Here is a 26,096-nt window from a genome sequence, read left to right as displayed (position 1 = left end):
AGCGGGGGCCTGGGGTGGGGAGAGCTGGGGGGTTTGGATGGGCTGAGCCAGAAGGCAGGGTAAGCTGGGGGGCAGAGAGGGGAAATCAGGGCGATCTGTGGGTGATCCTGTGGGGGCTGGACAGGGCGAGCTGAGGGGGCAGGGGGCGAGCTGGGGGGGTCCCTGCAGGGGAGTTCAGGGCACTTGGGGCGATGGTGCACTCGTCACCCTGGAGGCAGCCCCTGTTCTCTGCCCAGCTGTCCAGCCCCAGGGATCCCACGCTGCCCTGGCACTGGCCTGCTACCCGGGGCTGCTGGTCGGTGCCCCAGCTCCTCGCCCGTCACTCGTGGCCCTTCGAGGGACTCTCCTAGCTGGGCAGAGCATGGACCGGGGCTGAGGTGCACTCGCACCCCACACCCAGCCAGGCCGGTGCACTGCAGCCCTGTCCTGCCCGTGGGGTCAGGGGGCGGCTCGGTTCCCTTGGCCCCCCGCCCGGTGTCTCACTGTGCACCGGGGCAGGTTACACGCCCGGTCTGGATGCCTCACCTGTGCACTGGGGCAGGTTACATGCCTGCTCCTGGAACGACTCCCCGGTGCAGTTGGCTCCTCCCCCACAGACCCGGGTCCGGGTTTTCCTGGCTGGGAACTCGGGATCGGTGCAGGTTTTGGAGCAGGGGCTCCAGGGGGACCAGAGGCTGAAGCCCTCCTCATAGCCTGGAGCGTAGGGGAAGGGGGCAGCAGGGGTTAACTCACTGCTCGTGGCCTCAAACCGCTTCCAGACCCCACCCCTCGGGGGAGCAGGAACGCAGCCCTACTACAGGGGGAAACTGAGGCCCAGAGGGGAAGGGACTTACCCAAGGTCACAGAGAGCCAATGGCAGGTCTAGGGTAGAACCCAGGAGTCCTGATTCCCACTTCACTGCTCTAACCGCTAGAACCCACTGCCCCCTCAGCTGGGGTAGAACCCAGGAGTCCTTGATTCCCCCACCCCCCACTTGAACCACTAGACCCCACTGCCCTCCCAGACCTGGAGCCCAGCACGGGGTCCATCCACTCGACGCAGGCTGCGGGCGAGGGGTGCCAGGTGACTTGTGCCCCTTCCGCCTGCAGGGTCAGCGGACGGGCTGCAGCCTCGCCAGGCGGTGGAGCCTGGTGCACTCTCCCCTTCCTGGGGAAGCAGGGCCCGCAGGCAAGGCTCCAGCTCTGACCCCCGTGTTTTTAACAGCCCTGCCCGCCCGCCCCGAGCAGGCCCCTGGGAGCCCCCGCCTCTCTCCTCACCTGGCACACTGGAGACAGGCTCCTTCGTGGGACCAGGCGCCGCTGGGGAGGGCAGAAGAAAGAAGGGAGAGTTACGGGGCTGCCAGCTTCCTCGCCTGCCCACTGCCAGGCTGGGCTGGCCCGCAGGAGCTCTGCCAGCAGCACCAGCCCCCCAGCTCACCGGCGCAGCCGGAGAAGGGTGGCGAGGGCCCGGCTCACGGCCATGAGAACCCCAGGGGAGGCGATGTCTGCGAGCCGAGGGCCCGGGGCCCAGTGGGAGGCGCAGGTGAAGTCGGTGGGGGGATGTTCATGGCTAACGACAGCCATCAGCTGGAGCTGAGTCCAACGCTGCCGCCTGGAAACAGCGTGAGTTCTGCCTGGCGAAGGGAGTGACCCTGGGCCCAGCCGGCCCGCGGACGGGGCGGGTTCTCACACCCAGCTCTCTCTACCAGAGCCGCTGCAGCTCAGCCAGCCGGGGACGGGGCGGGTTCTCCGGCACTTGGCGTCTGCGAGCCGTGCCTGAAAAGCCAAGGGGCCCGTGTGGCCCTTGCTGTGCTCTCCGGGCAGGCCTGCTGAGCGCCACGGCATGGCAGCAGAGCGGACAGTGCCTCCCCCGGCCTGAGAGCTGCTTGCTCGCCAGGTGGGGGCTCTAACGCTCCCACGTCGGGACCCCTCTGGGCAGTGCCCAACATTCACAGGCCAGAGCCTCCAGGAGGGTAAGCCAATGCCAGCTGGAGCTGGTCCATCCAGAGCCGGCAGCAGCGAGGGGTCTGCCGGGCCGGCGCTAACCCCCAGGCAACCCGTGGAGCGAGCTAACTGCCAGTGGCATGGAGGGGCAGCTGGACAAGGCCAGCCCTGCCCGTCTCACCTGTCCCCACGAGGAATCCGGGGGCACAGGGGAGAGTGGGTCTGCAGAGCCCCCAGGTGCCCACTCACCGGGGCAGTCCGGTGTCTGGCAGTACTTGATGTCTGTCCGAGGGCCCACGCAGTCCTTCCCTCCGTTGGCAGGAGGGGGGCTGGTGCAGCCCCGTGCCCTGGTCATGTGCCCCAACCCCCCGCAGCTCACGGAGCAGGGTGTCCAGGGGCTCCAGGGCGCGAAGCCGCCATCCAGCGGGCACCGGGTGAAGGAGCAATTCAGCTGGCCGTTGTGGCAGGTGCTGGAAGGGAACGGCCAGGAGGGGTCAGAACGGCCCGGCACGGGCAGGGTCTGAACAGTCAGGAGAGGGCAGCCCCTGGCAGGGGAGGGTGTAGCAGAGACGCAGGTCCCGAGCGCAGCCCGTGGGTGGATGGGCCCACTGCAGAGCCGGGGAGGGAGAGCAGTAAGGCCCTGCAGCCAAGGAAGGAGCAGTTCAGGGCACGGCCCGGGCAGAGCAGCAGATGTTCCCGGGACGGCTCAAGTCCAGAAAGGCGGTCGTGGGGCCTTGCCGAGCTCCGGCCCAGCCCACTCTCTAGGGCCGCCCCACACACAGCGCTCACACCCCAGAACTGTACACGGCCCCAGAACAAGCGCTGGGTGGATGGGGTTAGGCTGGTAGCTCCCAGCATTGAGACCCTGTAAATTCCCTTCTAAGCCAGCCAGGTTCCAGAAGCACAAGCCCTGTGCGGCCCCACATTCTGCAATGGGGCTTGCAGGTCCCACGCAGCCGCCAGGCCGGGACGCAGCCGGTCCCTGGGGAGAGGGATGCACCCAGAGAGCTCAGCTGGTCGCCCTCCTGGGGCCCGTTCCCGGCTCTCGCTGGCTGCTCAGCGCATTGTCACAGGCCCCGGGTGTCGGTGGCTCCGTGGGATCAGGCTGGCCGTGCTGCCAGCCACGGGCCACGCTCCCAGCCACGGGCCACCCTGTTCCCCATCCCAGTCCTGGGGGAGGCGCGTGGGGTTCGGCTCAGCCCCCGCGGAGCAGGGTTTCCTTGCTCTGACTGATCTGGGAGGAGCAGCTCTCAAACCAGCGCTGGGGGCGGGAGGAGGGAAGAGGGCCACACCCAGACACGGTGCCCTGGAGCGCCGCCTAGGCCCGGTCCAGCCCCCTGCAGAGCCAGAGCCGCAATGGCAGACACAGCCCCGCGGCCGGGGTGGGGCCGTCACGCAGGCGGACTCACCAGGTGCTGCAGGCGGAGCGGATGGTGTCGCGGGGCTGCACCTCCTGGCCCAGAGAGACCCAGCGGCCCTGGGCGGTGAGCACGGCCGCGAGGGCGCTGGCGTTTGCCGAATGGTTCTGGAGCTTCTGCAGGGTCTCCTCGGTGACCAGGCAGGGGCACTCCTGCACGGGAGGCAAAAACGGCGGTGGTCGCTTTGGGGGTAGGCGCCCCTCCGGCATGGAGAACACAGGGACTGGGCCTCTGCCCTGCCATGGGCTAATGCTGGTGGACGGGCACCTGAGAGCAGCCGCAGCCACCCCAGAGAGCCATCCCCATGCTGCAGGGCTCTGGGCTCGAAGGGCCTTTGGCCTGGTGCATCCCCTCCTGTGCGCCCACAGCCGGGGACGGCCTCGCCAGCTGTGACGAAGGGGGACTGTTCTTAATGTTTCCTCTGAATATTGTGGGGGTGCCTCAGTTTCCCCTAGGCAGTTCTTAAGTGTCTAGGTGGTGTGATAAGGGTGTATGATCATTGCAGAGCCCTAGAGGTCAGGTGTGTGCAGGGGTCTGGACACAGAGAATGGCTGACACCCTGTCTCCTGGCAACTGATGGCCTGGGCCCTTCCCCCCTGCAAGGTGAGAGCTAGAGGGTTGGAGAACAGAGGAATCAGGTGCCCTCCTGGCCTGGGAAAGGGACAAAGCCCAGAGGAGGGGGGGCTGGAGGGAGTTTCAGTTTGAGGCTGGCTGGGACATGGAGTGAAGCGCAGACGTGGTTGTCTGGCTCACTGCCCCCCAAAATGGACCCAGCTGAGGGGTCCTGTTCTCTGCACCTACAAGCTCTGTGTTAGACCATGTCCCTGTCGTCTAATAAACTTTCTGTTTTACTGGCTGGCTGAGAGTCCCGTCTGTCTGTGAAGTTGGGGTGCAGGACCCTCTGGCTTCCCCAGGAGCCCCACCTGGGCGGACTCGCTGTGGGAAGCGCACGGAGGGGCAGAGGATGCTGGATGCTCCGAGGTCAGACCCAGGAAGGTGGAAGCCGGGTGAGCTGTGTGTCCTGCAGACAGGCTGCTCCCCGAGAGGAGACTTCCCCAGAGTCCTGCCTGGCTTCATGGGGAGCAGTTCCAGAGCATCGCCCGGGGACTCCATGACGCCACGTATCCCCGCACCCACAATGCACCAGAGTGTGGCTTAGCTCACGTATCCCCCACCCACAATGCACTGGGGCGTGGCTTAGCTGGTGTATTCCCTCCCCCCACAATGCACTGGGTGTGGCTTAGCTCACGTATCCCCCCACCCACAATTCACTGGGGCATGGTTGAGCTCACATATCCCCCCCACAATGCACTGAGGCATGGCTTAGCCCATGTATCCCCGCACCCACAATGCACTGGGGTGTGGCTTAGCCCGTGTATCCCCCCACCCACAATGCACTGGGGCGTGGCTTAGCTCAAGTGTCATGGGCAGGAAGCTGAGCGGGGCTGCCCATGCCATGCTGCTCTCTGCCCCGCTGCAGAGCGAGGAAACGGCCGGCGGGCGCCTGACCTGGACGCAGGCTCCGTCGTGCTGGTAGGTGCCCGCCGGGCAGTGGCAGCCCTCCTCACAGCCGTCGGAGAAGCAGTCCATCTGGCGGGTGAGGTGGGCACAGCTGTACGGGCAGCCCTCCTCCTGCAGGCACTCCCGGTACAGGCGCCCCGCCGGGCAGCCCACCTCTGTGGGGAGGGCGACAGACAGGCCTGAGCTCCCTGCGCTTGGGGCCTGGGAGGGGGGTGTCCTGTCCCCCTCCCGCTGCTGCAGAGCCAGCCCCGGTCCTCCTCCCACCGGCCGCCTCACCCTGCTCTTCAGCGGACGCGGGGGGCGCCTATCTTTGGGGGCTACTCACTGAGACAGGGCAGTGGGGGGTTACTCCCCGAGGAGCGGGAGCCAGTCAGGGAAGGAGGGCAGTGGGGGAGTACTCACAATAGGGGGGCAGTTAATCCCCAAGGCGGGGATTGGGGCCGTTACTCCCTGGGTGGAAGAGGGGACGGGGCAGTTACTCCCTGGGCGGGGGAGGAGACGGGGGCAGTTACTCCCCGAGGGGGGGCAGGAGATGGGGGCAGCTACTCCCCGGGGGGGGCAGTTATTCCCCGGGCAGGGCCGGTTACTCCCCAGGGCTCACTCACCGAGGCAGACCTGGGTGTGGCAGGTCTTGCTCTGCACGGCCAGCCCCTGGCAGGCCGGCTGGCGACACTGGCGTGTGCGGATCTGCTCTCCCCCGCCACAGGACACGCTGCACGGGGCCCACGGGGACCAGTCGCTCCACGGCGCCTCCTCTGCGGGGGGCAGGGCACAGACACTGGGTACAATGGGCCCGCACCACCAGCACTGCCTGTCCGCCCACGGCCCTCCCGGTGCCCCCGCGCCAGGCCTCTGCTCCCGGGGCAGACCTCTGACGTCCCAGACGGAGACAGGCCCCGGCTTGGTCAGGGTCTGTAGGTGCCACCATGACCCTGCTGTGCAGGGAAAGGGCCTGGGCGCAGCCGGGATGTGCCCTGTAACACCGTCCCCCAACTGCACTGGGGCATGGGGGTCAGCACCCCCAATATGCCCCCCTGCAGTGCCCCATGCCCCGGCTCTCACCTTGGCAGGGCGGCTCGCCCTGGTGGCAGGCTCGCTGCTGCTGGCTGTCCCCGGTGCAGCCCCTGCCCCCGTGTTGGGGGGCCGGGTTATCGCACTCTCGGAAGCGGAACTGGGTGCCCTCCTGGCAGCGCTGGGGACAGGGCGACCACGGCCCCCAGGCCCCCCAGCCGCCGTCCAGCCGGCACGCAGGGTCAGCGCGGCACTGCAGGTGCCCATCCTCACAGGTGCTGTGGGGAGGGGAGAGCGCGTTACCGCCCAGGGGGGCTGCCCACCGGCCACGCAGCCCACAACTGCGCCTGCATCCAACACCCCTGCCCCAGCCCTGGGCAGCCACAGACTAGAGCCCTGCACGCCCGGTGCCCAGGCTGGGAGAGAAAACCCTGGCACTGCCCCAGAGCCCAGCGCCGATGACCCACCCAGGCCTCCCCCCAGCCCCCAGGCACTTCCCCAGAGCCCAGCCCCGATGAGCCACCCAGGCCTCCCCTCCCCCTGGGCACTGTCCCAGAGCCCAGCTCCGATGACCCACCCAGGCCTCCCCCCAGCCCCCAGGCACTTCCCCAGAGCCCAGCCCCGATGAGCCACCCAGGCCTCCCCTCCCCCCCGGGCACTGCCCCAGAGCCCAAGGCCCTGCCCAGCCGCCCTGGGCTGCCCCTGGACAGAGGCTGCAGCTCCGCAAGGCCTGGGGGAGGGTCCGTCTCCTTGGCTCACTCAGCCACCTCTGGCCAGATGCCAGGCGGGGCCCTGGAGAGGGGGTGGGTTGCGGTGAGGGGGTTTGCAAGTGGCACCTGCCCCTTAGACTGCCCCGAGGCCCAGCAGCTCCCAGCGCCACCCACAACCCCCAGGGGATGGGGGTTTGGACTCTGCTACCCAGGACGGATGTGGGCAGCGCCAGCCCCGTTCCGGCCCCCAGGCTGCCTAGGGGAGGGGGCCCCGAGTGCCCGCGGAGCCCAGCACTCACCAGTTCTGGCAGGGCCCGTACACCGTCTGCCCAGGCTGCGCGTACTCCCAGGGCACGGGGCCAGCCCAGGACGAGAGGGGCTGCTGCTCCGGAGCCTCTGCGCAGAGACGGGCGGGGGCGTCACCCTCCCGTAGAGCCACAGACGCAGCCCCCCCCACTACCCCTGCACTACTCCCCCGTGCCCTCTCTCGCCTAGCCCCCTGTACCCTCCTTGCAGCCCCCGCCCCTCCCCCGGGCTGTGGAGGTTTTCCTGGGTTCACCGTCCCCTCCAGCGCCAGGCCCGCACTCACCCAGGGAGCCGTTGCGGTACTTGCAGGGGCACTGTGCCAGGCTCACACACGCCCCGTCCTGGAGGAGCTGGCCAGCGGGGCAGCCGCACGAGGGCTGGCACTGGGCGCTGTCCAGGCAGGCCGTGTCCGCCTGCAGGTCCTCACAGGAGCGTGGGCAAGGTTTGCCACAGGCGAAAGCCACCTGCCCCCCGCCGCAGCCTGTGGGGAGAGAGCTGGGGTCACCCCCACCCGCAAACCCGGCAGCACCCGGCACCCGGCACGGGCCACACTGCCCTCCAGGGCTGCCACTGCTGGGCACGGTGCTGGGGGAAGCACGGCTGATGCCCGGGTTGTACAGGGAGCGGCAAGGAAATCACGCAGCCACACAGGCCGCTCTAGCCATCTGTGACGATGTGGGGGGTTCTCTTGGTTTTTCCAATGGTTTGCATGCAGAGGGGGGCGGGACTCAGTTTCCCTGGGTGTTATTGGTTTAACAAGGTGGTGGGAGAGGGAGTTTGTTGTTACAGGGGGCCAGCGAACGGCCTGGAGAATGGAGACCCAGCGACGGGTGACCGGGAAGCCCAGCTCGGGAGTCACAGCCGATTCTGGACGGTGGGAGGACAGTGGGCTGCGGAGAGGGGACCCCGGTGACCCGACCAGCCGGTTCCAGCCAGAGGGGCCAGAGGACAGAGGAGGGGAGAGGGGGCCCAGGAGACCCGGTTTACCTGGATAGAAGACAATGAACAGAGGTGGGACTTGGGGGAGGTGATATCAGATGCCCAGCTGGCAAGGGGGCGGGCTCGGGACTGGAGAGAGGGAGCAGGCAGAGCCCCCTGGATGCAGGACAGACCTAGATGTGCTGTGCTGAGGGAGGCCAGGCCTGCGGCCCGGAGACTTTCCTGGGCTGGGTTCAGACGCTCACTAAACCCTCCTGATTTACGCTGTCTGAGAGTCGCTCCAGTCTAGAGAACAGGGTGGCATTATTCCCTCTAGGAGTGGGGAGATCGGGGGGCATTGCTCCCTCTGGGGATGGGGAGATTGAAGGGGGGGGGGCATTGCTCCCTCTGGGAGTAGAGGCCCCCTGGGTCCACAGTGAGGGGACTCCCTGAGGGGGCCTGAAGGGGGTTCCCCCCAGGGACCACAGGGGGCCATGAGTGGGTACAACCTGTGACTCCATGACACCATGAGCCCTGCCCGGGTCAGCAGACGGGCAGGGGTGCGGATGAGGCTGGCAGGGCTGCCCAGGGCGGGGGTGGCCACCAGCCGGGTCTCTGAGGAGCAGCTGGGCTGCCAGGGTAGAATTCCCACCTCGTCCCCAGCCGCTCCCTGCCCCTGGCGTGGGTGGCATCGCGGCACCATGAGCACTGCTGGATCTTCAGCCACAAGCGCAGCGACCCGTCCGGCTCCACCCAGCCTGCCCCTGCTACCCTGCGCCCTGCCAGGCCCAGCGATGGCTCCCAGGGGGCCTTCGCCCCATTTCCCACGGCAGAACACTGGGGCTGGGCGCAGCTCTGCACGGCAGGGCCCCGCTGGGCGTCGTGCCCCAGCGCAGTGCCCCCTTTGGGGGTCGGTGCCTGGGCCGGTCTCTCACCTTCACACACGGTGTCTCCATCGTGGCAGGCGCGGCTCTGCCGGGCTTCTCCGGGACAGGGCAAGCCCCCGAAGCGGGCGGGGGGGCTGCTGCACTCCCGGCTCCGTGCCGACTCCCCGGCGCAGGCGGTGCAAGCCGACCATGGCCCCCAGGAACTCCAGCCACCGTCCACTGCAAACCACCCCCAGAGAGGTGAGCCCGGCTCCCCGAGCCTCGGCTGGCTGGGCCTGGAGCCCCTAGGCCTGCCGTAAACCCCCAGGGTGGGCAGGGCTGCGGGCCAGAGTGACACAGGGACCCTGCCTGGGGTTGGGATACCGGAGGGATGGAGAATGTCTCGAGGTTGGGGCTATACCTGGTGGGGGACCCAGTGTCGGCTCTGGGTAGGGTCCATACCAGGGCAGTGGCAGCTGGCGCTGGGGCGGTACCTGTGGGGGCAGAGTGGGCTCTGGGGCAGTACCCAGGCAGGGGAGAGCAGGCGCTGGGGCCATACCTGGGAGGGGAGGAGATGGGGGATGTACCCAGGCAGGAGAAGTGGGCTCTGAGGCCATACCGGGTGTGGGGAGGGGCCGCCGGCCGGGCTCGGGGCCGTACCCGGCGGGGGGAGGGGACGCCGGCCGGCTCGGGGCCGTACCCGGCGGGGGGAGGGGCTCCCGGCCGCGCTCGGGGCCGTACCGGGGCAGAAGGCAGCTGAGGGGCACTCCTTGTGCTGGAGCTGGGTGCCGGTGTCCCCGTGACGCTCCTGCGCCCCGGCACAATCAGCCCCCCCATGCTGAGGTGTGGGGCAGGCGCAGCCGCGGTACCGCGTCACCACCTCACTGCCGCAGGTCCGGGAGCAGGGGGTCCATGGGGACCAGTCACACCAGCCTCCGGCCACTGGGGAGAGGGGCGCAGAGCAGGGGGCGCTCAGGGGGTCTCTCCCAGCAGCCTAGGCCCCCTCCTACCCACCCCCCACCTTCTCCTCTCACCACCCCCACCTCCCTGCCCCCCTTCTCCCCTGGCTGCCCCCTGCCTTCTCCTCTCACCATCCGCCAACTCCTTGCCCCCTTCTCCTCTTGCCACCCTCCACCTTCTCCCCTGCCCCCCCCCCCCCTTTAGCAGGGAGGTGAGCAAGGGGAAGGGGGTCACGGGGAGGGCCACGTCCCCTCCAATCCTGCTACCCAATCAGTGTGTGGCCTGGGACCCTCCCCTCCCCCTTTCCCACCCCAGGGCCCCCCACCTAGACCCTACCCCACTCCCGTGGCATCCCCCAGGGCACCCGTTCTCCATCCCACCCATAGGCCCCTCTGCATCCCCCATCACACCCCTGGGGGCCCCATTACCCCGTGGGCCCCTCTCCACCCCCGGCGACCCCCCAGCGGCCGGCTGGGTACTCACCAGGGCAGGGCAGGCTGGTGCAGAGCAGCATCCCCCTGGTGCAGGTGCTGGGGAGGGAGTGGAGGGGCAGTGAGACCACGGCATGGTGGGGGGGAGGGGGCACCAAGGGTTGGGACGGACCCCCAGTGCCTCCAGCATGCCCACCTCCACCGGGAGACAGCCCCCCCTACCCCCCACAGTACAGAGACAGCGCTTCGGTACCCTCGCCCCAGGAGCAGCAGCGCTCACCCACCGCCGCAATGCAGTCATCTCTGGGGCGTGGCAGCTCTGCCCCACTGGGCACACCTCCCCTCCACATATCCTGCCCCACAGCCACCCCGTTCCTGGTTTCACTGCCCACTAGGACCTCCTGCCCCGACCCAATGCACTGGGCATAGCAGGGCTTTGTGTCACGGACCAACGGGCGGCTCTTGACAACCGCTGCCCCCCATAATGCGCCCCACCTGCCAGTCTCGCTCACCAGTTGTTGCAGCCGTCCTGGTGGGCCACGGTCTCCCCCGGCAGGTACCTCTCCTGGGTGAGCAGGTCCAGGCAGGTGCAGTCCTGCCTCTCCACGCAGGCCGAGCCGTTGGCATTCAGCACCCTGCCGCTGGTGCAGTAGCAGCCGGCCTCGCAGCTCCACATGCAGTGCTGGGGGCAGAGGGAGCATCACGGGGTGGGGGGAGACCCTGGGGTGCAGGGGCGGGGGGGCTATGGAGTCCCCTGGTCATTGCTGGGCAGGGAGTGTGACGAAGTGGGACTGTTCTTAATGTTTCCTCTGAATAGTGTGGGGGTGCCTCAGTTTCCCCTACGCATTTCTTAAGTCTCTAGGTGGTGGGATAAGGGGGTGTAACTGGTGCAGAGCAAAGGGTCAGTGTACGTAAAGGGCAGACACTCTGTCTCCTGGCCACTGATGGCCTGGCCCTTCCCCCCTGCAAGGTGAGAGCTAAAGGGTTGGAGAACAAAGGAATCAGGTGACCTCCTGGCCTGGGAAAGGGACAAAGCCTAGAGGATGGGGGGCTGGAGGGAGTTTCAGTTTGGGGCTGGCTGGGACATGGAGTGAAGGGCAGACGTGGTTGTCTGGCTCACTGCCCCCCAAAATGGACCTGACTGAGGGGTCCTGTTCTCTGCACCTACAAGCTCTGTGTTAGACCATGTTCCTGTCGTCTAATAAAACTTCTGTTTTCCTGGCTGGCTGAGAGTCCCGTCTGACTGCGGAGTTGGGGGGCAGGACCCTCTGGCTTCCCCAGGACCCCGCCTGGGCGGACTTGCTGTGGGACGCGCACGGAGGGGCAGAGGAGGCTGAATGCTCCGAGGTCAGAGCCAGGAAGGTGGAGCCGGGGGAGCTGTGTGTCCTGCAGACGGGCTGCTCCCAGAGAGGAGACTGCCCCAGAGTCCTGACTGGCTTCGTGGGGAGCAGTTCCAGAGCATCGCCCGGGGACTCCGGGACAGGGAGGGGGACGAGGACACACACAGGCTGGATTTCCAGCCCCCTTGGCCGGAGCAGGTGGCAACACCCCTATCGCTGCCCAGTCCGCCCCTCAGCCTCACCCACCGGGGGGCAGGGCCCTGTGGGGAGTGCGGGGGGAATGGAGGGAGCACAGTGCCCTGGCAAAGCGGTGCAGCCCGGCTTGGCAGGGGAGAGGAGCCAGGTCTGGAGCAGGAGCTCTCCCCGCCCTACGGGACAGCAGCCCAGCCCAGCACCTGGCACCCAGGAATCCAGGGCCGGGGTGGGGCGGTCCCCTCGCTCCGGGGCCCAGGGGCGTTCGTTCCCTTACCGCGATGTCGTCGCAGGAGCGGGGGCAGGAGGGGCCGCAGCGGCTGGCCATGGAGCCCTGCACGGTCGCGCAGTCCAGAGCTGGGGAGACGGGGAGAGGCCGGGGGTGAGGATGTGGCACGAAGAGCCTGGCACGCTCCAGCGGGCAGCACCTCGGCCCGGGCACCTCCCACAGCACAGACCTAGGTCAGCAGGGACGTGCCGCGGGGCACCAGCCACATCCCGCTCCCCACGGCCCCTGCCCCCTGCCGAGCCCCCATCCAGCTCCCTGCAGCCCCCACCCCCTGCCGAGCCCCCGCCCTGCTCCCCGCAGCCCAGCGCCCCCTGCCGAGCCCCCGCCCCCTGCCGAGCCCCCGCCCTCCTCCCCATGGCCCCCACCCCCTGCTGAGCCCCCACCCCACTCCCCGCAGCCCCTGCCCCCTGCCGAGCCCCCGCCCCGCTCCCCGCGGCCCAGCACCCCACAGCACCATGCTAGGGCATTGGGGCCCCCTAGTGAGGCACCCCCATTTGCTGAAGCCCCAGGGGCCTGTGGTCCTTGTATAGAGCTTCCCCTGTTGTCTCACCCCTTCGCCATGGGAGGGGTTCGGGGGTTCCCCCACAGGGATAGCTACCCTCCCCCATGGCACGCTCCGGTGGGGCTGCCTGCTCTCGGATCCGCCCCCCACGTACCTGGGCACTGCCCCGGGCGGCAGGCCTCCACCTGGGCGGGGGGCCCCTCGCAGTAGTCGCCGTGGCCCAGCGGGGCGGGGCTGTCGCAGGCTCGGGCCCGGCTCCGCAGCCCTTCCCCGCAGCTCTTGGTGCACTCGGTCCAGGGGCTCCACTCGCTCCAGCCGCCGTCCCCTGGGGCAGAGCCGGGGGTGTCAGGCCCCCTGCCCTCCCCTGGCCTGGGGCCCCCCTGTGTGTCTGGGGAAAGCCTCACTCCTCACCCAGCCTCCGTCCCCCCGGCCAGGGTCCCCCCAGCACTGGGCACGTGTCACCAGCCCCCAGCCCCACCCCAGGAGGCTCCTGGGGATGTGCAGGGAGCGTGCAGCCCCCCAGGGCCATTCCCAGCCCCTCCTCCCAGGCTGGCAGCAGCAGGTAAGGCAGAGCGAGCAGCGCAGAGACCCTGGGGTCGCTCCTGGCACCGGGACACCCCCGCGGGGTCAGCTGGAGCAGGGTCTTGTGCTGCCAGGCCTGGCTGCAGGGCGGGGGGGCTCTCCCGGGGCAGGCGGGGCACACTCACGGGAGCAGGGCGGGGGGCTCTCCCGGGGTGGGCGGGGCACACTCACTGGAGCGGGGGGGCTCTCCCGGGGTGGGCGGGGCACACTCACTGGAGCGGGGGGGCTCTCCCGGGACGGACAGGGGCACACTCACTGGAGCAGGGCTGGAGGTGGCAGGGCTGCTCCTCTCGCTCCGGCCCCTGGCAGGGCAGTCCTGTCCCAGACGGAGGGGGGGCCGTGCAGAACCGGTACCGGTTCTGGAGCCCCAGCCCGCAGGAGGCTGAACACTCGCTCCAGGGCGTCCAGTCCGACCAGCTGCCGCTCACTGCCCGGGAGGAAACAGGGGCTGTCAGAGGCTGCCCCACGCCCCAGAGCGTGCCAAGCCAACAGGCCCCCGGAGACTGCCAGCCCCCATCGCTGCCCCCCCCCGCCCCGTGAGGCCAAGCCCTGGCCTGAAGCCTGGGACACGCAGCCGCCAGCGGGGTTGGCCTTGAGGGGCCGGCCATGGGGAGCAGAGCTGGGAATGGGGCCAGCCCCTCGGTGGTCTCATGCCATTATGGGCTCCAGCCACCCACCGCTCCATGACGTGGAGGGGTTGGGGGCTCTGGGTGAGACGCCAACAGGCAACGTGCTAGCAGGACGGGTGCCACCCCTCCCCACTGTCACCGGGACTGTCAGGGTCTCCATGCGGGAGCCCACTGGGCCTCAGCGCGGCAGGGACCGGCAGGCCAGGGACTCAGCGGGGCTCGCGGGAGGATCGGGGCAAGGGGCGTGCTGGTGTCACTCAGGAGATGGCTCAGGCTGTCAGCTGGACGCTGGGGTGGGGCCTCACGGGGCAGGTCCGGTTCCCGCCTCTTTGACTGGTTTCCCTGGCCAGGAGCCGGGTCAGCGGCCAGAGCTGCGCTCCCCAGCCCTAGCGCCAGCTCTCACCGTCCCCACAGGCCACCCGGGAGCAGCTGGAGATGCGGCCGGCCTCACAGGAGCTGGGCAGGGGAGAGAGCAAGCGGTTAGAGCCGAAGCACCGAGGAAGCGGCCCGGGAAGGGGGCAGCGTTGCAGAAGGGCACTGACCAGTTCTCACAGCCCCTGGGCACCACGTCTCCCGGGGCGTAGAGCACTCCGCCCTCGGCACAGGGGCACTCCGACTCCGCCACGCACAGGTTATTCTGGAAGCAGACAGCACGGCACAGAGCTTGCTTTCAGTACGGCTTGTGAGAGCTCCCACAGGCATGCTCAGACCGAAACGGGACCCGCGGCTGGGACGACGGGCGCACAGCTAGTTGAGAGACCGGCCTGAGAGCAGCTAGCAATGGTTCAGGGTCACACAGGGAGGGCGCAGGGGTCAGTCCTGGGACCGGGACCAGTCAATACTCTCATTAGTGACTTGGATAAGGGAGAGGAGAGGATGCTATACCAGGTCCGGATGACGCCCGGCTGGGAGGGGCCGCAGCCGCTCCGGAGGACAGGGTTAGAATTCAAAGTGATCTTGACCAAATGGAGAATTGGTCTGAGATCAACAAACTGAAATTCAATAAAGACAAGTGCAAACTACTGCACCTAGGAAAGAGAAGTTAAAATCCACAGCTACCCCATGGGGATTAACTGGCTGGGTGGCCGTGCTGCTGGGAGGAGCTGGGGGCTAGAGTGGCTCACCAGTGTGACCCAGGTGTGAACCGGGCTAATCTCACTCCGGGTGTATGCACAGGAGTGTGGTATGTGACACAGGAGGTCATGGGTCCCATTCTAAACACCGCAGGTCAGGAAAGATGTGGCCAAATTGGAGAGTTGAGAGGAGAGGACAAAACTGATTGAAGGTTTAGGAAACCTGAGCTGTGAGGGGTCAAGTCCTGGGAACAGAAGCCTGAGGGGGAAGCTGATCAGAGCCTGGGGTGGCAGGGGGAAGCAGGAAGGGGGGTTGGTTACAAAGAGGACGGGTTCCCCTGCCTGCTGGAGGCAGGACAAGCAGCAATGTGTCCATCTGCAGCAAGGGGGAGTTGGGCTCCACGCTGACGAATCGTTCTCGCTCTCAGGGGAGCTCGGCTCCGGACCAGGCACCCAAGGGAGGATGTGGGATCCCCTCACCCTGCCTTGCCCCGTGGGACCCGCTCTTGGGGCAGGAGTCCACGGCCTGTCCGGGCTCCCCCAGCTCTGTGCAGGGCCAGGTGCCCGCAGCTGGGCAGGCCTGGGGAGGCGGCGCTGGGGTGCGGGGGGCTCTCACTCACTCACCAGCAGGACGGTGCTGCGGGGGCAGTAACAGCCAGCGTGGCAGGGCCTGTCAGCAGGGGGCTCCGTGCCCAGCTCCGCGCAGGAGGCCGGTGCGTCAGCGCATTCCTGCCACAGCTTCCCCTCTGGGCAGACGCCGGGCACCTCACCTGGGCACAGGGCGACAGCGGGAGGTAGAGGCAGAGCAGCACAGCAGGGAGAGGGGAGCCCACCGGCCCCTGGCCCCGGGGTCAGCACTGCCTGAGGGGAGAGCGCCCCCCACTGAACCCCCCTGCAGCAGCTGGTTCCTTGGTGCCCCCCTACCGACTCCCTCTATCAGCCAGGTCCCTTGGTCCCCCCCATCAGCTGGTTTCCTTGGCGCCCCCCACTAGCCCCCCATCCCTGCAGCAGCTGGTGCCCGTGGGAGGTCTCCCACCCCAGAACTAACCAGAGCTGCCCCTGCCCGTTTCCAGCCTGTCATCCTGTGCTGCACTGGATCATAAACTCTGTGGCTGGAAGGGACTGTTATGAGCATCTCGTCTGACCCGGAGAGAGCACTGGGATGAAGCGGGATTTTTTTGTAATATTTTATATTAATCCCATGTGTGCCTCGGTTTCCCCTATACTGTGCCCGGCTGCCCAGCGGGGGGAAAAGGACGACGTTTGCTGTCAGGGTATGACGAAGCCGGGGGTTTTCTTGTTTTCAGTGGTTTGCATGCAGAGGGGGTGGGACTCAGTTTCCCTGGGTGTTGGCTGGTTTAACGAGGTGGTGGGAGAGGGAGTTTGTGGTTACAGAGGGCCAGCGAATGGCCTGGAGAATGGGTAGCCCAAAGCGACTGGTGACCGGGAGGCCCAGCTCAGGAGTCACAGCTGGGTCTGGCCAGTGCGGGGGAAAAAGGGCTGCGGAGAGAGGACCCTGGTGACCTGCCCAGCCGGTTCCAGCCAGAGAGAGGAGAGGCGGAGAGGAGACCCAGGCAGCCTGTTGACCTGGGACAGAAGACAAAGGACCGAGGTGGGGCTTGGGGGCAGGTGATATCAGATGCCCAGTGGAAGGGGGGCTCTGGGCTGGGAGGGGAGAGCAGCTAGGGCCCCCCTGGATGAGGGACAGACCTAGATGTGCTGTGCTGAGGGAGGCCAGGCCTGAGGCCCGGAGAGTTTCCTGGGCCGGGTTCAGATGCTCAATAAACCCTCCTGTGTTACGCTGGCTGAGAGTCTCTCCGGTCTAGAGATCGGGGGGATTGCTCCCTCTGGGAGTGGAGGCCCCGAGGGTCCAGAGTGAGTGGACTCCCTGAGGGGGCCCACGGCGAGAGACGGGTGGGCTGGAGGCTCAGAGGTGCAGTTCCAGGAGGCGGAGGGGTCTACGGCTTAACCAGCGAGAGAGGGTGGCCCCCTGAGAAGGGCTGTCGCACTGAAGGGGGCTCCCCCCAGGATCGTATGGAGCCGAGAGACAACACAAGTCCTGGGAGTCCGTGACACAGGGCAGGCTAAGAGATGGGGGGGGAGTCGCCGAGCAGGCTGAGCCGACTGGATGGGCCCTGACAAAGGACTGGCCGAGGCCGACCCAGATCAATGGAAAACCCGAGCAGAATACGGCAGCCCCAGCCCCCGGACGTGGGCACCCAGCGGCCAGAGCGAGGAGGATTCCCCGCCCCGCGGCAGAGTCAAGGGCTGGGAGGTGCACTGCCTCGTCTGGCCCCTGGGCCGCCCCGGGCACCCCATCCCAGAGACCAGGGCCCAGCTGGCAGGAACCAGCGAAAGGCGACGAGAACGCTCACGGGCCTGGAAAACTCGGCGAGGGGAGACTGGAGCGACGGCGGAGGGGATGGAGCAGAGGGGCCGTGAGACAAATCTGTACAATGAAGAGCGAAAAGGTCGGGGAGGTAGGATCTCTTACTGCACCAGCTTCTGCCGGGGGGAGTTTTCCAGCCACACACAGCTCTGGGTGGGGCTCCACAGCTTGTCTCTCACCAGCAGAAGCTGGGCCAGTAAAAGCTGTTACCTGCCCCACCTTGTCTCTCTCAGAGCCTGGGACTCACCCGGCTACCCCAACACTGCATATAGAACAGCAGCTCAGCTAGGGAGGGCTGCCCGGGGGCGTCTGCTCCCCCTGACTCCTAGCACAGGAACAGGGGACATCCCATTACCTGAAATTCAGAACTGATCAGAGGAAATGCTTTTTTCCGCCACACATGATTAGCCTGTGAAACTCATTGCCACATGAAATCCCCGAGACCGAGAGCTTAGCCAGATTCGGGAGGGGCTGGCCATTGTGATGGATAACAAAAACAGTCAGGGTTCTTGCAATGATAACACGCTTTGGTGAAGGGAAATGAAACCTGCTGCTTCACGCTGCAGCCAATCTCTAGCTATCACAGACAGGGGTGCGATTATCCCCATCCGCTATCAGGGGGTTCTTACACCTCCCTCTGGCCCCTGGCAGGGCCAGGGCCGGGCTGGGGGGCCCCTGGGCTGACTCAGTCTGTCCGGCCGTATGGTCCCAGGGCACTCTGGCTGCAGCTCTGTGTACGGCCATCAGGGCGGGAGCGGGGAGCCCGGCCCCAGAGGATGCGGGCCCGGGGCTGGACAGCCCTCCTTAGCTCAGGCTGCAGCCCCATGCCCAGGGTGCCTGCGGGCCGGATGGACGGACAGACAGTGTCTCACCGGCGCAGGGGTGGAGGTTGCAGGTGGTGAACTCGATCCGATGCAGGACGGTGCTGCCCCGTGTGCGGTTCTGATAGCCGCCCCCGCAGGGCACGGAGCACTCCGACCAGGGACCCCACTCTGCCCCGGAGCCTGCTGGAGAGAGGGGGCAGCTCAGGCACATGCACCCGAGACCTCCCAACCCCAGAGACCCCGCCCCCCAGGGCTGGAAACCCCAGGAGCCATCTCCTGCCCCAGAGACCCCGCCCCACAGGGCCGGAGACCCCAGGAGCCATCCCCTGCCCCAGAGACCCCGCCCCACAGGGCCAGTGACCCAGGAGCTAACCCCTGCCCCAGAGACCCCACCCCCCAGGGCCAATGACCCAGGAGCGGCAGAGACCGCACCCCACAGGGCCTGAGACCCCAGGAGCCATCCCCTGCTCCAGAGACCCCATCCCACAGGGACAGAGACCCCAGGAGCCATCCCCTGCCCCAGAGACCCCTCCAACAGGGCCGGAGACTGCAGGAGCCAATCCCTGCCCCAGAGACCTCATCCCACAGGGTCTGAGACCCCAGGGGATACCCCCCTGCCCCACAGGGCCAGAGACCCCAGGAGCCATCCCCTGCCCCAGAGACCCAATCTCCCAGGGCCAGAGACCCTAGGAGCCATCCCTGTCCCAGAGACCCAGCCCCACAGGGCCAGAGACCCCCGGAGACTCCCGACTGCCTGAGAGACCCCACCTCACAGGCCCAATGACCCAGGAGTGCCCCCGGGCTCCACAGTGTCACCGACCCCAGGAGCCCCCAGGCCCCAGTGACCCTGAGCCCTCCTAGGGCAGGCGAAGAGGGGAGGCTTCGCGGGCTGCCAGGCTCCGGGGTGGGCACCACCCTGTGCCACGGCCCTCGCTGTGGCTCCAGCCCCGGGCCCCCCCAGGCACAGGCCCCCAGAGCAGGGCTGTGCCCAGACAGCTGCAGAGGAGCACCCCAGCCCCCTGCCCTGGGGAAGTCCCTTCTGGCCCCGGGCCGGGGGGCTGGGAGCCACTGGCCGACTCACCCCTGCAGGGCTGCAGGCTGCAGAACTCGATCTCCACGCCGGGGCCCTGGCAGTCGCGGCCCCCGAAGGCGGCGGGCGGATCGGAACCAGAGCGGTAGCGCCGCCGGGTGCCCACATTGCAGCTGCGGCTGCAGGAGCTCCACTCGGTCCAGCCGCTCCAGCCGCAGTGCACTGGGGAGACGGCAGGGTTAGGCCCCCGTGGGCACCGCGCCCCCTGCCCACGCAAAGCTCTGGGGACCCCATCCCTACCCTTATCCCGGGCTGGTGGGGACCGTCCCGCCCCCGGCCCACCCCGCAGAGCCCCTAGCGTCCCTCAGTCTCAGTCGGTGCCCACCCTGGGGGCAGGTCTGTGAGGGGCCCTGTCTGCTGGGGACGGGCCTGAGACCCGCCCTCCTTTCCCCGGGGCTGCGGGCAGGCCTGGCCATAGCCTGTGCCCCACCCAGCCCCTGTCCCGCCCGGGCTCTGGTGCTCGCAGACCCAGCGTGGGCAGGGCCTGGCGGGGCCGGCGTTACCTGGGCAGGGCTCCGTGTCGCACACCATCTCCCCGGCCACGCAGGTGCTGCAAGGGAGACAGGGAGAGGCTCAGTGTGGCGACCCGCAGAGCCCGCCCCAGACCCAGCCGCAGCAGGCCCCGGGGCGCCCCTGGCAGGCTGGCTGCGGGAGGGACCCCGGAGCAGGCGCAGGGCTCGTGCCCAGCGTGGGGAGCGGCTGCCCTGAGCAGCAGGGCCTGGCCCCCCGGACGCCGGCGCCGTACCAGTTGTTGCAGGCGTCGCGGGGGGCGGTGTCGCCCGGCTGGTAGAGCGCCCCCCGGTGGTAGCACAGGCACTGGCTCTGCGGCACACAGCTGCCGTTCTGCAGGAAGAGGCCGTCGGGGCAGTAACAGCCCTGGTAGCAGCGGGTGGCACACTCCACGCCGGCACCCTGGTCCATGCAGAGCCGCGGGCAGGCGCCCCCTCCTCGTCGGCACTCCTCAGCCGTCTGGTAGATCATGGGCGCGGGGCACAGTGCTGCGAGGGGAGAGGGGGTGAGACAGAGCCGTGGCGGCGCCCCAGGGGCTCTCGCCATGGGGTGGCAGGTGGTGGGCCCTGGCAGGCAGCTGGGGTGGCGGGCAGGAGAGAGACCCCCAGGTAACAGCCCCATTGGGGTCAGCTGTCACGGAGTCCCTGGGCGATGCTCTGGAACTGCTCCCCATGAAGCCAGGCAGGACTCTGGGGCAGTCTCCTTCCTGGGAGCAGCCTGTCTGCAGGACACACAGCTCCCCCGGCTTCCCCCTTCCTGGGTCTGACCTCAGAGCATTCAGCCTCCTCTGCCCCTCCGTGCGCTTCCCACAGCGAGTCCGCCCAGGCAGGATCCTGGGGAAGCCAGAGGGTCCTGCCCCCCAACTCCGCAGTCAGACGGGACTCTCAGCCAGCCAGTAACACAGAAGTTTTATTAGACGACAGGGACATGGTCTAACACAGAGCTTGTAGGTGCAGAGAACTGAACCCCTCAGCCGGGTCCATTTTGGGGGGCAGTGAGCCAGACAACCACGTCTGCCCTTCACTCCATGTCCCCAGCCAGCCCCAGATTGAAACTCCTTCCAGCCCCTCCTCCTCTGGGCTTTGTCCCTTTCCCCAGGCCAGGAGGGCACCTGATTTCTTTGTTCTCCAACCCTTTAGCTCTCACCTTGCAGGGGGAAGGGCCAGGCCATCAGTTGCCAGGAAACAGGGTGTCGGCCATTGTCTGTGTCCAGACCCCTGCACACACCTGCCCTCTAGGGCTCTGCAATGATCATACACGCTTATCCCCCCACCTAGATACTTAAGAACTGCAGAGGGGAAACTGAGGCACCCCCACACTATTCAGAGGAAACATTAAGAACAGTCCCGCTTCGTCACATCAGCCCCCTCCATCACCATCCTGTCCCGTGGCAGGGCTCTCGCACCCCATCGCTCGGCAGCACGCCATGCCCTGGCCCAATCAGAGTGAGCCCCCAGCTCTGCCCCTTTTCAGACCCCAGTGTCCTGGCCCATTGGCATAAGCCCCATGCCCTGTATCTCGGCAGTGCCCCGTGCCCAGCCCTTTGGGGGAAGCCCCTCCGTACCTTGGCAGGGCCCTGTGCCCAGCCCCTTGATGGGAACCCCCCCATACCTCAGCAGGGCCCTGTGCCCAGCCCCTGGGGTGAGGCCCCCCCCGTACCTCGGCAGGGCTGGCTATCGCAGTCCCGGGTCTGGACGAGGGGCCCCGTGCACTCGGGCCCTCCGTAAGCCGGGTTGGAGCAGGTGCGGCTGCGGGTCTGGACGCCGGAGTCGCAGGTCGCGGAGCATCGGGACCAGGCCGTCCAGGGGGTCCAGACGCCTCCCACTGCCAGGGGACAGCAGAGGGCATGGCCTGACGGGCTCAGCAGGCCAGGAGCCGGCTCTGGGGGGTCCCCTCGGCACCATGCCGCTCCCCCAAGCCAGGGGGGAGCCCCAAGAGGGGCTCTGCCAAACCCACTGGGAACCTCCCACCTGCCGCTCCTAGCCCTGCCCTGGCACCTGTTGCCCCAGCCCTGCCAGGGACCTCGTGGGAGTCAGCCTGGATGCCACCCCCAACTGGGGAACCCTGACCATCCTTGGGGGGTGCCCCCCCACCGACATAACCCTCCCTCCTCATCGCACACACTAGAACCCCACCCATGGATCCCCGTCCCTCCTCACGGGCTGCCCCCACCAAAGCAGCCCCTACATCCTTGTGGTCTAGAACCCCGCCCATGGATCCCCCTCCTTCCTCAGAGCCTAGAACCCCAACCATGGATCCCCCACCCTCCTCGAGGGCTGCCCCCACCACCCCCCTTAGACACTGCTATGGTCCTTTGTCTCCCGTCCGTCCCTCCCTCCAGCTGGGCTCTCACCGGGGCAGGGCGGCGTGTCACACTGCTCCTCCTGCATGGGTGCCCCCTGGCATCGCCCAGCGCCCTCCCCGGTGTCGTTGCAGTGACGGAACCGCTTCCTCACGCCGACATGGTCCGCATCGTAGAAGCAGGTCTTGGAGCAGGGGGACCAGGGCGTCCAGTCGCTCCAGGGGCCGGTGGGCTCTGGGGATCACGGGGGGATGGGGTGGGGGACAGGGCTGATCAGCACTGCCCGGCTGTGCCATCAGGGGGGCTATGGACCAACCCCAGGGACGGGCCCCGGGCTCAGGCTCTGGTGCCCGAGGACAGGGAGGGCAGCGGTGCCCCAGGCCAGGGCGGGGGGCCAGGCAGGGCCTGTTCTGTTCTCAGCTGGTGGCACAACGGGAGGATTGGGCCAGTTGTCATCTCCAACGCCAGCTGGCAGAGCTGCCCGGACGCCTGGGTTCCACGCCCAGGATGCTCTCCACTACCCCAGAAGGAGTGCTGCCCTACGACCCAGGGCAACACGTGCCAGGACAGAGGGACCCTGTCCCCTCCCCGCTGGCTGCCCCGGGGCCGGGCGCGGTGTACGTACCGGAGACACAGGCCGTGTGGCACTCGCGGACTTGCTGTGCGTCCCCCTCGCATGGGGCTCCGCCGTTGGCAGGGGCCGGGTTGGTGGGGGATCTGGGGAGGCAGGGGCAGATAGTTGGGGAGAGCGATCGCCAGGGGGCAGCACAGCTGGGTGATGCACCACGGCTACACCTGCCACAGGTGCCAGGGCGCTGCAGCCCACGGCCCCCCAGCAACGCCACAGCGAGAGGGGACCCGGATTCTCCTCCTGCAGGATCCTGCTTCCCGGCAGCGGGGAGGCTGAGCGGGCATGTCGAGGCGCCCGCTGCCCACAGGGACCCCGTGCTGCCCGCAGGAATCGCTGCCCCCGTGCCAGGACACGGGGCCAACGAGAGAATTCGAGCGACACGGACGGGGAAGACCGGAGGGGACCGAGGGGTCACCGCTGAGTTTGAAATCCCCCCTGAAAGCCGGCACACCCCAGAGCACAGCGCCCCCTAGCGCTGCACTGGGGTCAGCACTGACTGAGGGGAGAGCGCCCCCTACTGAGCCCCCCCTACACACAGCACCCCCTAATGAGCCCCGCCCCGCTCCCTGCTGCCCAGCGCCCCCACCAAGCCCCCGCCCTGCTCCCTCGCGCCCCCCATCCCAGCACTGCTTATGACAGGAGACAGCCCCTGCCGAGCCCCTGCAGTACGGCACCCCTAGCATGGCCCTCAGGCCAGCGCTCCCAGCGTGGGCCCTACTGAGCCCCGACTCGCAGCCCCGCAGTGTCTGGTTTTCTTGGGGGTCTCCTGCTGTGTGAGGGTCCCAGGGCGGTGCCCACCCGGCGGGGTCCATGCTCTTCCCCCTCTGCACCTGAATCTCTCCCGCATGCCGACTCCGCAGCTGCGGTCGCAGGGTGTCCACGGGGACCAGGCCGACCAGCCGCAGTTAACGGGGCAGGCCAGGTCGTCGCATGTCACCACCCCGTCCAGGCACACGCTGGGGAGAGGAGACGCAGGGTCAGGGGGCCTGGGCCCAGGGCTCCCTGCCGCACGTGCGGCGCACTCAGTGGGGGCCGCAGGGCCATCGGCCGGCCGGGGCTGCCATGAGGCCTAGCACTGACCCGCACGCCAGCAGCCCTGGGCACAGGTGCTGCTCCCCGGCACTCGGCAGGGCCGGCCCCGCGCTGAGCCAGAGCCCAGGGGGCAGCGCCAGCGAGCGCCACACAGAGCGATGGGGAGGGCAGTCGGGGAGCACCCAGGGGTGTGTCTGCACTCGGCCCCCAGCCACTGGTGGGTGTAACATGCTGGGGGCCGGAGGGCTGCTGTGGGTACAGTGCCCAGGGCAGGCCAGGGGCAGGGCGTGCGGAGCCAGCCGAGGGTGAGGAGCCCAGGCCCCGTCAGGGCGGGCAGAGCGTGGGGAGTGGGCGCAGGGCGAGCAGCGGGCCGATGCGGCAGCCTGGGGGCAGCAGGGCGCACGGGCAGGCGGGGGGCAGCGCAGGCAGCGCCGACGCCCGCGAGGGGCCGTCCGGGGGCCCCAGAGCCCAGCCCCCCGGCACTCACCACTGGCTGCAGTTGTCGTGCAGGAACATCTCCCCGGGGAGGCGCCGCTCCTGGCTGAAGTCGCAGTGGCACTGGCTGACGTTCACGCAACCGCCCTCCTGCAGGTAGAGCCCCGGGGGGCACCGGCAGCCTGCCAACGCCAGCCGGACGCAGTGAGGCCAGGGGGCGTGGGCTGGGGCCTGCTGGACCCTCGGCGCCCAGGAATCGGGTCACCCAGCAGGGACCCAGAGTCACCCGCCAGAGAGAAGCCCCAGGACTCCAGGCCGCGGGGCCATGGGCTGGTGCAGAGCCTCTGCCGGCGGCTCTGTGGAGCGGCGCCGGTACACGGAGGGCACCCGAGGCCATCGCCTCCCAGGCCTGGGGGAGACTCAGTCCCGGCCGGCTGAGAGGGTGGATGGGGAGGGGGCGCCACGCTGGGGCCAGGCCGGGCGACAGCCGGGGATGTGAAGGACGGCGCCATTGGCCAGGGCCCCTGCGCGCTCGCGGATGCCCTGCCGCCCCTCCCCTGCCCCCAGCGCCCTCCCAGCGCCGCTCACCCTCCACACAGCGGCTGTGGCAGCTGCTCTTGGCGTTCAGCTCCCGGCACGACTGGGGGCACGGCGCCACCAGGCCCCTCTCGCAGTCCCCTGCCTGCACGTGCACCATCTCGGGGCCGCAGTCTGGAGGGGCGCATGGCACTCAGGCAGGACGCCCCAGACCCTCCAGCTGGCACCCCCCTACCCCTCCCAGTGCCCCCCATTCCCACTCACACCCTCCCCCCGGTCACTCCACGTCCTCCCCCAGCATTCCCCATGCAGACCCATGGGCCCTCGTCTCCCCCCATAGCCCTTCCCCGCCTTTGCCGCTCTGCCTTGCTCCCCGGCCCCACCTGCCGCTTACCACGGGCATCCCCGCAGGGCTGCAGGTTGCAGGGCTCTGTCTGCACGGCGTCGCCGGGGCAGGGCTGGCCCCCGTTCTTGGGCGGGGGGTCAGCGCAGCTCCTCGTGCGGCTCCGCACTCCGCCCCGGCACTCGGCGTCGCAGTCCGACCACTCGCCCCAGGGGGCCCAGGTGCCATTCACTGACCCAGAGAAGGGGCAGGGATGGGGTGAGCACAGAGCTGGATAGCCCTGGCCTGCTCTCAGCCCCGCTGGGCTGGCCCCACGCCACGCTGGATTCCCCTCCCCCCGCCCCCGGCCGACCTTGCGACAGGCGAGGGCCCAGCGCCCTGCCACTGGCCGCCAGCGATGCTCGCAGGGCTGGGGGCAGCTCCCCATGGGACAGTCCCACACAGTGAGGTGCACTGCCCGGGGGGGGGAGGGGGGGCGGGTCCACCTTCCCCGGATGCCTCCAACAGCAGCCAGGCAAAGTGCAGAGGGCGGGAAGGGCGGCTGGCTGGGTCCAGCAGGGCAGGAGTGGGGCCCAGACCCTGGCAGCCCAGCCCTTGCCCGAGCGGCAGGGCTGGGCCATGGGGCTCAGTAGATGGGGGCTGTGTGCTGAAGAGGGGGCTGAGCCTCCATCCCCAGCTATGAGGGGCTGTGCAGAGGGGGCGGGCAGGTGGGGCGGGGTCCCTGCTCCCCAGGGGGCGCAGTGGGCACAGCAGGGGTTTCTGCTTCCCAGGGGGGCATGGCAGGTGGGGATCTCTGCTCCCCAGGGGGCGCAGCGGGCGGGGGTCTTGGTGGGCGGGGCAGGGGTCTCTGCTCCCCAGGGGGCGCAGTGGGCACAGCAGGGGTTTCTGTTCCCCAGGGGGCGCAGCGGGCGGGGCGGGGTCTTGGCGGGCGGGGCAGGGGTCTCTGCTCCCCAGGGGGCGCAGCGGGCGGGGTCTTGGCGGGCGGCGCAGGGGTCTCTGCTCCCCAGGGGGCAGGCTGGGGGCTCACCTGGGCAGGCCCGGAGGAAGCAGGAGCGGCTGTCGAACTCGTTGCGTTCGCACTGGCCCCCGGGCAGGGCGTTCCGGAGCAGGTCCCGCCGGCGGAAGGTGACGCCCAGCCCGCACGACCGGCTGCACTCGCTCCAGCCGCTCCAGGGAGACAGGATGCAGTCCACTGGCGGGGTAGGAGACAGGCCTTAGAGATGGGGGTGCCAAGGGCTCCAGCCAGCCCCGCCGCACCCCGGGACAGTTCCCCAGCCGGACCCAGCGCCCTGGGATCCAGCCTAGCCTTGTTTAGTCCGGGGCCCCAGCCGGG

At 68.6% G+C, this 26,096-nt stretch overlaps 2 protein-coding genes across 2 annotated transcripts in view; one reads left to right on the top strand and one right to left on the bottom strand.

Moving 5' to 3' along the window:
* GIMAP8 (GTPase, IMAP family member 8) overlaps positions 1 to 26,096 on the top strand; it is a 641,187-nt gene that overhangs the window by 190,083 nt on the left and 425,008 nt on the right. The gene's annotated exons all lie outside the window — the stretch shown is intronic.
* Positions 1 to 26,096, bottom strand: part of SSPOP — a 117,091-nt gene that overhangs the window by 24,522 nt on the left and 66,473 nt on the right. Inside the window, 31 exon segments of the mRNA XM_043541895.1 lie at positions 526 to 693; positions 1,257 to 1,298; positions 2,172 to 2,392; positions 3,332 to 3,492; positions 4,850 to 5,016; positions 5,467 to 5,616; positions 5,924 to 6,150; positions 6,882 to 6,978; positions 7,172 to 7,369; positions 8,742 to 8,912; positions 9,414 to 9,614; positions 10,116 to 10,162; positions 10,576 to 10,745; positions 11,873 to 11,952; positions 12,541 to 12,711; positions 13,225 to 13,395; positions 14,001 to 14,053; positions 14,140 to 14,234; positions 15,295 to 15,440; positions 17,932 to 18,063; positions 18,965 to 19,135; positions 19,477 to 19,523; positions 19,719 to 19,971; positions 21,143 to 21,307; positions 21,837 to 22,019; positions 22,411 to 22,502; positions 23,247 to 23,372; positions 23,936 to 24,065; positions 24,472 to 24,594; positions 24,815 to 24,994; positions 25,791 to 25,955. Coding sequence (XP_043397830.1) covers positions 526 to 693; positions 1,257 to 1,298; positions 2,172 to 2,392; positions 3,332 to 3,492; positions 4,850 to 5,016; positions 5,467 to 5,616; positions 5,924 to 6,150; positions 6,882 to 6,978; positions 7,172 to 7,369; positions 8,742 to 8,912; positions 9,414 to 9,614; positions 10,116 to 10,162; positions 10,576 to 10,745; positions 11,873 to 11,952; positions 12,541 to 12,711; positions 13,225 to 13,395; positions 14,001 to 14,053; positions 14,140 to 14,234; positions 15,295 to 15,440; positions 17,932 to 18,063; positions 18,965 to 19,135; positions 19,477 to 19,523; positions 19,719 to 19,971; positions 21,143 to 21,307; positions 21,837 to 22,019; positions 22,411 to 22,502; positions 23,247 to 23,372; positions 23,936 to 24,065; positions 24,472 to 24,594; positions 24,815 to 24,994; positions 25,791 to 25,955 — 4,503 coding nt within the window.

This window comes from Chelonia mydas, chromosome 2 (assembly GCF_015237465.2).
Source record: "Chelonia mydas isolate rCheMyd1 chromosome 2, rCheMyd1.pri.v2, whole genome shotgun sequence".
Classification (NCBI taxonomy): domain Eukaryota; kingdom Metazoa; phylum Chordata; order Testudines; family Cheloniidae; genus Chelonia; species Chelonia mydas.
The sequence above is the reverse complement of the archived record's forward strand: the minus strand, read 5'-3'. Positions and strand labels throughout refer to the sequence as shown.